Genomic DNA, 10,136 nt, shown 5'->3' with positions numbered 1-10,136 from the left:
GAGCGCATTGGCACGAGCGGATTCTGAGACACTGCTGCTATTCCCCAAATCAGAAATGAAGATGTGCCAGAGATCATTTCCACGTTATGAAAGCAGCTCTTTACAGCATTCCGCGGGGACCTGTCTGCAAGGATGAACTGTATCTCTGTACAGTTCCTTTTGTCCTGTATTTGTTCTTTGATGTACAAATACGCCACAGACTAAGCGGTGATCTCTTTGATGTTGAACTTTTATACTTTATTGCAACTAGCACACTTACAAGAGGAGCTGCCAGTCATTTTTCCTTCTAAACATTCAAATTTCACGAGGCATTTGCTTTATGAGTCAGATTTCTTAGTAACTTGTTTTCGGAATTTCCACAGGAACTGTGCTACTCTTCTGGACTGATACCTTGTTTAAAAATCAAGACCTAATCAGGTTTTTCAGGTATTACAAATTAATACAAGCATGGCTAATAAATCTGAGTATATTTAACATAAGGTATAATTAGCTAGTCAAGTATGTATTTCCTCACTCTCTTTTAGGTAATTCTGGATAGTGCTTGGACTCCAGCAGTGACCAGATGTAGCTGCACGGGGAACAGGACAAACCAAGGCATGCACGTAGTGGTACCTTTCTGGCTACTCTGCCAGGCTCCAGTGCTTTACAGTTCAGGCACTTCGAGAGCCAGAAGCAGCCTCTGCAGTACAGTTTTTCATAATGCAGTGTGTATACATCGAATTTTAGGCTGACAATACCATGGCAGATTAAATTACAAAGTTAGTTACTTCTGCGACAAAACAGTAATCAACACTGGCAGAAATAACATGTTATGAAGTGCAAATTTACCACCACTAAATGCTACAGCTTTCAGTGAGACATAAAAAAGCATTTCCATTCTGAAGCATTTTTGTGAGGGCTTTTAAATAAATCCTATGAGCTGAAATTCTTTGGAGTGAGATTTTGGTATTCACAAGGTCTCTGCTTTAGAGTGACCTTTACATTTGGCTATTTTTCCCTTCTGTAAGTATAAACACTGTGGTTGAGAGGGAAAACATCAGAAGAAAATTAGAGTATTTTGGAACAGTGACAGCAAGGAGGGAACATTTCCCCATACTGAGCTCTAGGTTTCCACAACAAAAATTAGTACTGCTACTGATGCTCCTCTCCAAGCCAAGTAGTTTAAAGGTGTATTGTCAGTGTGCTGGCCAGAGAAATGCACCATGCTGAACATTTGCATCTCAAGTTATCATTTTAAAGCGAGTAAACCATACAATAATTTTTAGATGGTTCTAGTAAGTGAGAAAAATTATTTGAAATTAAACAAATCTGTTAAAGATTCTGATTCCTCTTTTTCCAAAACATTTCGCCGCTCAGAAAGGAAAAGTGTTGTTAAGAGCTAGTGAGGTGTATGTAAAGGAGGGAGCACTCCAGCACCCGTGATGCCAAGCAGCCAGGAGCTGCACTCCACCTTTCTGGCTGAGAAATGCAAAGTTAATCCCAGAAATACCAGCAGATTTTTAAGAAATCTGGACAGAGCTAGCCATAGCAACACTGGAAACACCACATTTTCAGGGCCTTTTTCAGGTCCAGGCAGAAGTTACTTCTCAGTGCTCACCCAGATTCTATCATGTGCAGTAGAACAACCCACCAAGAAAAATACAAGGGTGAAACATCGCTCCTGTTACAAGAGGCTTCACACAGACTGTCCATGGAAGCATCCCATGCAGGAGGCAGGAGAGAGAATTTTGATCCTCCTTGAAGAGAACAATAGGAAAATCAATTCCTTAATTTAGCTCCCCGAGCTGGCCCCACTCCAGCCCCCAGTGCCAGCCCTGAGCCAGAGCCATGCCACGGGCGCTGCCAGCCTGCTATCGCCGCCGAGCATCTGGGAGTCAGCGATGCCCTGGGCCTGTTTTCCTCAGCCATTTAGAAGGCGCCTATGTATATGAGGTTTCTCAAATGAAACATCTCTGTCTCTTTAATTAACCTGTCTGGCTTTTTTATTATCTGTTGATACAAGAATCTATCCAGCAGTTACAAACATCTTTATGCACTCATATTTTAAGGAAATACTTCTTTTAATTCAATAAGGTACCCACTGTACAAGAAAAACTCTCCCCAAAACTTAACACAATGCATCTCTGTCAATCTAACAACTGCAGGGTGTGTCCCTTTGACAGAAAACAAAGCTGAGTGTGAGCTCAGCTCCTCCAGACAGTCACAATCAATCTGCCCCTCTCCTCATGGCAGAAGGTGCCCCTGCAGCAATAGTGGCAAACACAGCTCTCTAACCCTGGAGAGCTCCAGCCTGATGTCTCCAACCAGTACTGGATGGTGGCTTCACTTACATTTATGTGCTCCAAAACCGGTAACACAACATCCATCGTACGACCAATTCTACAGGACTCTAAAAAGAGGTAGTCCAAGGAGAGGAAAAAGCAGGGGCACTCTACAGCAAGCAGTTTTCTGCAGTGCACAAGATGGGTTAATTAATTCCCAAATTGACCAAGGAATAACTACAAATTCACTAGAAAATGTGTGTTTTCTCACAATAGCTGCTCTGACAAATCAAACACAGACAAAGATGAGCTAATTAATTAAGCCAAATGGAAAAATGCACCCATTATGAGAAGCATTACAGTTGATACAGGAGGAGAGCAGCTACTGCTGCTCCTGTTAAGTAGTACAGCAATTTATACTGTTCAAATTTTCGCCAGAACTGAAGTATGCAAATATCTATGTACAAAAAGGAAACTCCAAATGTTCTGATGACCAGGGATCATTTTTTACTGGCTTTCTACACTACCTAGACTAGAGGCTCCAGGCAGAGAGCACCTGGGGCTTAGAGAGAATTTAACCTCCTTTTGGGGTGAGAAGAAGATAAATGACACTTTGAATCATGTCCCATTAGGCACAGGGCCAAGCAGAGGAGGCTGGACAAGAGTGCTTCTCTCTTCAGAACTAGGAGTGAGGTAAACAGCAGCTTATGTAAGTTTTAGGCACACTTAACCCATGGCACAGTATCAGCTCTTAAGATCCCTGGCAGTCTCACAAGAGGTGTGAATTAAGTGCCACATGAAATAGGAGCTTGATTTCTAATTGGATCATGTAAATTGTACAAGGCATTAAACAGCAAACGATACTTGGATGAAGGGAGAAAATTGCTGAGCCAATCAAATATCAGCTCTCAGTATCTGCAAGAGCTGGAAGAAGCCATTGCCATAATGCATCACTCCCCATTTCATGCTGTTTAACAAAATTACAGCAAGAATAGCAAAGACTTTAAGACTTCTAGAACACCAAACAAAGAGTACACTGCAGAAGACAGCATGTGCAAATGGTGACAGGACCTCTTCTCTTTTTTGGTTGAGAGTGCAGAAAGTATTGTGCACATACCAGGTGTGAGCAGAGGTGGCACGAGGCCCAAGCACACGGCTCAGGGCAGGGCGCCTGCAGTGCCTCTGACCAGCACCACCTAGAGCCAGTGAAAAGCAAGGCTGGTGTGCAGGAACACGACCCCTGCTTCTCTGTCCCACCAGTCAGAACTCCAGCTTGTGGTCCCTTCAGTTTGAAGGAACACTCTGACAAACCCTTTGTCACAGTGTATCCGTCTACGTAAAGATTTAATGTCACTTTTCCATCCCTTTGTTTGAGAATGATCAACTTCTTCTAAAGTACAGTCATGCAGCTGGTTTTATGAAGCACCATGTCCCACGATTCAGAGGCAATAAACAGCACAGTATTTCAAAGAACACAAACAGTACACAATAATTACATGGCTCTGATACCCTGTAAGTATGCTGACTATTCTATTTGCATTGTTCAGAAGTGAAGAGGTTAGACTTATTTACATCCAAGCAGCTTTAATTAAGCTTTGAGATAAATGCTCTTAAAATGAAAGCTGGGATGATTATACCTCTCTCCACATTGATTTTAGCCTAGATGGCTACGTATGCAGCATGACAAAAGGCCCAAAGGCTGGAATCACACAAACAGGAGAGCTACAAGCGTCGAGTCCTGCACCTCTCTCCATCATATAGAAAAGAAAGCAAAAAATGCAGTGAAATTGTGACCTTACTGAAGTTGACTGCTTAAGTGTGGTGGAGCTGGGCCACAGGTGCAAGGGCAGCAGCAGTGGGAGCTGCTGACCCCTGCCAGTCCCCACTGAGATGAAGTGCTCCAGCTGCACTCACTAACAGCAGCAAGGACATGGGCTACACTCGACCCCAACAGTGCTGGGCAACCCCAGCCTCCTCTGGAGAGAATCGTGCACTTCGGGAGCTTTGTATGTCAGAGGCTCACATTAGGCTGCAGCCAGAGAGTGTGGGGAGCATTACCCATTGCAGAGACTGCAACTCCATGGGCAGACCAGCTCCGTGGTCCTGAGTGACAGCACACAGGCACCAAGTGAGGGGTGGGAGAACCCAAGAGAGATGTCCCAACTGGCATGACACAGGACTCAGACGTCCCTGCATATCAATTTGCTCCTGTCAACATGCCTGCTTCATCTTCCCCTGGCACCAAAAAGGAAAAGGGAAGCAAACGCTGATTTAAATACATTTTTCACAAAAGTGGGAATCTGTGGTAACCTGCGCAGGCAGACAGGCTCAGTGGTGGTACCTCAGGGGGCTTCCTCCAGTGCACGGAGCTCTCCAAGGCTGACAGCAAGCTCCCTGCTGCAGCTAACCCCCACTGTGGAGAGGGGAACAGCACGACACCCCGTGAGTCACTGCCGCCCTGAGTCACTCCCTCGTGTTCTCAACAGAAGGTGCAGGCAACTGGGAAGCAGCCTGAAACTGCACCGAGCTTGCCAACCTGTATTTTGCAGAACTTCTCAGCCTATATGCCTCCAGCAAGAAAAGTGAAGGGAAAAAAAAAAACAAAAAAAGAAAAAACAACCCACCAAAAAAACTGGGCAAGCTAAAGACTTTGTTCAGCAGAGGAAGGTTACAGGATGAAGCATAAGGAGAAAGTCCATCTCCCAGACCCCCTAAAACAGCTTTCTGCTTCAACTTTCCAGTCAGTGCCTTTTTGTTTTTATCCAACAAGCAGAGGTCTGCACTGTGCAGAGTCACCTTTTTTCACATAACTTAGTTATTCTTGGAGGACAGAATGCTCCCCTCCCCTGCTAATGTTTATTGCAAAAAGGAGAAAGAACCCTGATCTTCAAAAAGGAAGAAGACAGCTTCTGTACCATTAGTTATGTGCATATCCCTTAGATATCAGTCCTCAAGGAAAAGACAAACCACAAAAGGAGAGAACTACTGCTTGCTTGATCTCAGGAGTTATCAGCTGTAATTGCAAATTACAGCTCACAGATAAATACAAGAAAGGTGAATACTTTTTTCTTTCATTGTGAATAAAATACCCCAGAAAAACATTCTAAAATGTATCAAGTCTGACTGTAATAACATTCTTGCCATATGCAGTTATTTTGCACACTACAAAAACTTATCTCCTGGGAATGCAAAGCAAAACAAAAGAACATGCTGCATCTCAACTTCCTCCAACACTAGACAGAGAATTGCAAAGTATCTACTCAGGAGAGACACAAAGATTTGCCAATTTTGATTTAGTACATATAGTTTAGAATATACCAATTTAGAACTCTGTTGTGTAGTCAAGATGAAATACCAACAACCCTGGTAGTAATTACTACATGATAGTGATCATTTTTACACTGTACTGTAGGCAAGAGAAGCAAGAAAAAAGATTTAAAACCCCTTAAGGTTAAAACTGAGTGCTACATCATCCTAGAAAAAAACCTCCAAACATGCTAGGTTCTCTATAATGGGGAATGAGTAAAGAAATCAGTCTCTTTCACACAGTGGGGAAGTACTTGATACCAAGAAGACTCAGTTCTTCACTGATGTCTCTAGACACTACTCCCCAAGCTAAAAAATGCCAATACAGGCATTCAGCTCCCCCCTGCAGAGCCAGGCTGCAGAGCTGCAGGCCCTTCCCCTGCACCAAGTGAACCAGCTGCCATCTCCCCCTGACCCCCTGCATCAGCTCACTGAATAAAGCATGAGGACATTTCATATCAGTGCAGAGCCCACACCCCAAACACCAGCAGTGCTCAAATACCCTCCTCTGCAACCTCATCCCAGGATTAATTTTGTTTTGTTTCATTAAAAAAAAGGGTAGAGAAGTCCCGGAGTTGTGTCTGTAGACCGCTTGAGTTTTGCCCCAATTATTCAGAATGATCCTAGAAAAATTATTTTTAAGACCGCATTACCAGCCGGTGGGGACAGGCCCACCATTTTAGCTAGGCAAGAGCTGCACACAAGTTTAAAGAGTCTGATCTAGTGAGATGCTCAGCACCCACAGTTTTTGCTGACTTAAACAGGACAGAATCTCCTTACTTGAAAGGAGTGTCCCCAACTGAGACTTGTACAGAGCATGCAACTGCCTTTGATTTTCACAGAGTGAGGCATAAAGACAGATTTCCTCTTTTACTTTTAAATCTCGAGAGTCTTTCAAAGAGCCTAAAAAGTACATTTCAGCAATAAACCTCAAACCAATCTTATCCTGCGAATGTAATGCAACAAATGTTTTAGGTACAAGCAAGTCATTCAGATCAGTCGTATGAAATTAAAGCAGCAAGAAAACAGCCTGTCAGCTAGCAATTCCAAAGGCCAGATTCTGTTAATATTTAGTCAACAGGAGTTCTGTACTGGGGTATTTGCTAATATGGATTTAACTTTCAATAGTGCCACAGTGAAGGTAAATTTAAACACGCTTCAATTTGCAAAGCAACCTTTTTTTTTTTTTAAACCTATAGCAAGATATTTTTCCATAGGCATTTGTATACTGGCGAAAAACACTGAGTAATTACCAACATGCTGGCAGCAGGCTGGTGCCAGGATACATGACAAAAAACACATCAAAAGGTCAGGCTTGACAGACTGGGAAAAGCTCACCCGCATGAAGCAGCAGCGCGTGAATCCCTGCCCGGCCCCGGAGCAGCCCGGCTCTGCCGGCTCCGGAGCACGGGGGTCACTACAAGGAAAGCACCTGGGGCAGTGGGACAGCGGCAGCAAGGGAAATCCTGTCTTCTGCCCAGCTGCAGCTCGGCTTCTCTGGAAAAATGCAGCAGATTCCAAAAATCCTGTGCACTAATCAGGAAACCAGTGGAGTCTTTTTCCTTAAACAGGTATTTTTTAATGACTGAATTTTCACTTGGAGACACTGTCAGTAGAAAAGCTAGTTGTATTTCCAGTGACCCCAGCACAGACCCCCAAAGCAAAACAAATTTCCTTACAACCTAGGAACAACAGATTGCACTCATCTGGTCCATTTTCCAAAAAACAACAACAGACTGAACTTTACGTTCACACAGCAGTAGTCAGGATTAGTACCTCAAATGCCACCTTAACAATAAATACACCAGGGTTGAAATAGCTTAGAAAATTTACATCAGCCTTCCCACCAATCTCTATTTAGGATATATGAAAGATAATGCAACTATTGCCAGGTTCCTGTCCATACTTTATAACTCATCAGTGGACTGAGCCCTTCTGTCCAGGCCTGACGATAGTACGAAACAAGTGCTTGAGCTCTCTGCAGCACTGGGCCTGACTGACCGACCTCTCTACAAAGCAGGGACCAGAACATGGTACAATCCCACACTGAGGAAACGATCTCCCTGTGTCTTGGGCTCACCTCTGGTTCTGTACTGGCCTGACAAATGAATCCCTAGTTCTACTTCAGCGCAGTGTATTTGCTCATCAATTCAGCACTTAGCACTATTCTCCTTGAAGTCACCCCTGACGCTCCTGCCAGGGAAGACTCTCTCTGGAATAAGATCTGTACCAGTGACTACGCCTGCAGAATGATTGGATTTCTTTGCAAACTTCACCAGTGAGCACGTAAAGTTGCCGTCTCCCTTAGAAAGCGTCAGCTGGCTAGCTGACTTGCCCGTGTTACAGACTAAGAATGCAAGGCTTCCTGGATCCTCTACAGATTCACAGCAGTTGATATATAATTTTTAAAAGCCCATCAACATAGAAAATACTTCTTCAGTCATTAAGAACTTTGATGCTTCACCTCTGCCTGTTTTCTTAGAAATCAGTTGGAAAAAAATCCTCTTTACGCTCTGTCTGAAATGAGAAAGTTTCATTTCCTAACACGCAGCCTGTCTCAAAAACGTGCCCAGGCTCTTCCCATGACTGGTCTGTACCCAGCACTTTAAGTGCACGAATGCAGCTCTCTCCATGTGTGACAGCTGACCCATCTTTACCCTCCCAAACCTGGACACAGGCTGAGTGCTTTTCAAAATTAAAGAGAATGTGTTTGCCAGAACATTATGTTGCAAGAAAAATAAAACAGCTCACAAATTAACTTCACATGTTATCAGTCTGGGCTACCTAAATAGCAATAGGAAAGGGATTAATACTCCCTATTTTCACTTAAAAACGAAAATTAAACCCAACGTAAAAATCCCATATTCTCTTGAAGACCACAATTTTTTGCACTTTACCTTCAGAACTGTAAAAGATTAGAACTGCCAAAAGACGCCACCACAGAAGAGAGAATAAACAAGACACCCAATTCACCTACAGATTTTGCGTTTTTCCCTTGTACTTTTGAGCTTAAATAAACTGCATTCCCTATTCTACTGGTTTACTTCTTTCAAATCACAATATTGGACTGTGGATCTATTATTTCATAGCAGTCAGAGGCCCTTTTAAGACAAATGACAACACATTTCCTCCAGCTGAACCCTGTCCAGCAAATTAGAGAAAGGATAAGAAACCAAGGAAGTTTCTCAATGCACTAGAAAACTAAATACTATGAAACATGAATTAAATGTACTATAGAAGTAGTCTGTAAAAAGTACAAAGACCTAAGCATTTCCATAATAAAGCCACTAGGAATTACACTTTAAAATCCAAAAGCTAGGCTCCGCCAAGATTTTACATCAGTGTGGAAAGTGGTTTAAATAAAATTCCCAAGAGAATAACTACTGCTATAAATCATCTGCCTGCTCTTTCACAACACACCTTAAATCTCTGTCCAGAAGCATATAACATACTCACACCCTCCAATTTTTTGTGTGTGTGTACTTTCCTCCTTTTTTAAAAATTTGTTTATTTAATTTCACGGTTCTAACAGGCTTATGAGGGATATGCTGAAAAACTGTTATCAGAATATGTAGAATTCTAAAGGACTGCTAAAATATCCATGTAGTTTGCACTTAAAAAAATGCACTTCCTTTTGTTAGAGACGCAAGTATTTGAATCAAACCAATTACATTTTCTTGCCAAATATATTCAGCACGGCTAATGATTAATGAATATAGTGCTTTTCTTTTTATTCACATAGGCTTCTCTCCAAGAAGAAAAGGAAACCTAGTAATTGAAAATTACCGTCCTTAAACACTATGCTGCTTTTGGTGTGCATTACCTAATGCCTTGCAACGTGGAAAAAAAAGGAAAGAGTCTCTAGCCGAAGCAGGACTCAATATTCTTTTTCCAAGTAATTAGATTTTTTTTAAAAAGAAATTTCGCCTAAAACTCAATTTAAACAGCACACATTTAGTATTTTAGTGAGGGCATCAAATTCAAATGCCAACACTTAGAGACTTTAGATTGCTGTGAAAAAATATTGCATGTAAGCCGGATGGTTATTTGGTTTAGATTTTTTTTTCTGTATTTTAAAAACCCCCAAACCTATAACTTTAAAAATACTGCAGTGCAAAGCTCTACTGTGGACCTAATTTTATTAGGAAACAGGGCAGACTACAAACATACCTCTAAACTTTTGGTATCTCATCAAAAACTTCGTTTGACTGTCCTCAGTCTGACACTGCCCTCATTAAGGATTCGAATCCGCAAGCAGAGAAAACTCCAGGTTTAGGAAAAAAAAAAAATCACTAAGTAACTCTGGTCTTTCCTTTTATTCCAAAGCTTTTGAAAGATGAGCAGCTGTCTGAAGACGGCATTTTAGCCCCATCAGCTACCCAGAGGATGCTGCACGTCCTTTCCCCTTTCCTAGAGACAGATTTTACAGACTGCGTTTTCTTCATGGGTTTGTAGAAAGCTCAAGAACATCTCGTCTCCGCTCAGAGCGACTCCAGCCACGGCACCGCAGCCTCTGCCTGCCCAGCGCCGTGCTGGCACATCGGCTCTCCCCCTCTAACTTGCAGGCAC

The 10,136-nt window shown here is 42.6% G+C and overlaps 1 protein-coding gene across 3 annotated transcripts in view; it reads right to left on the bottom strand.

Annotated features, from left to right (window-relative positions):
- Positions 1-10,136, bottom strand: part of RORA (RAR related orphan receptor A) — a 114,292-nt gene that overhangs the window by 61,994 nt on the left and 42,162 nt on the right. For 2 of the 3 annotated variants that reach the window (XM_017737383.1, XM_017737392.1), the window contains exon 1: positions 9,738-10,117. The exons of the other annotated variant lie outside the window; for it this stretch is intronic. In XM_017737383.1, the coding sequence (XP_017592872.1) occupies positions 9,738-9,759 (22 nt within the window). In that variant the 5' untranslated portion in view covers positions 9,760-10,117. Of the gene's footprint in view, positions 1-9,737; positions 10,118-10,136 lie in introns of those variants that run through there. 3 annotated transcript variants of the gene reach the window in all.

This window comes from Corvus brachyrhynchos, unplaced genomic scaffold (assembly GCF_000691975.1).
Source record: "Corvus brachyrhynchos isolate BGI_N302 unplaced genomic scaffold, ASM69197v1 scaffold200, whole genome shotgun sequence".
NCBI classification, from domain to species: Eukaryota; Metazoa; Chordata; class Aves; order Passeriformes; family Corvidae; genus Corvus; species Corvus brachyrhynchos.
This window is presented reverse-complemented; position numbering and strand designations above follow the sequence as displayed.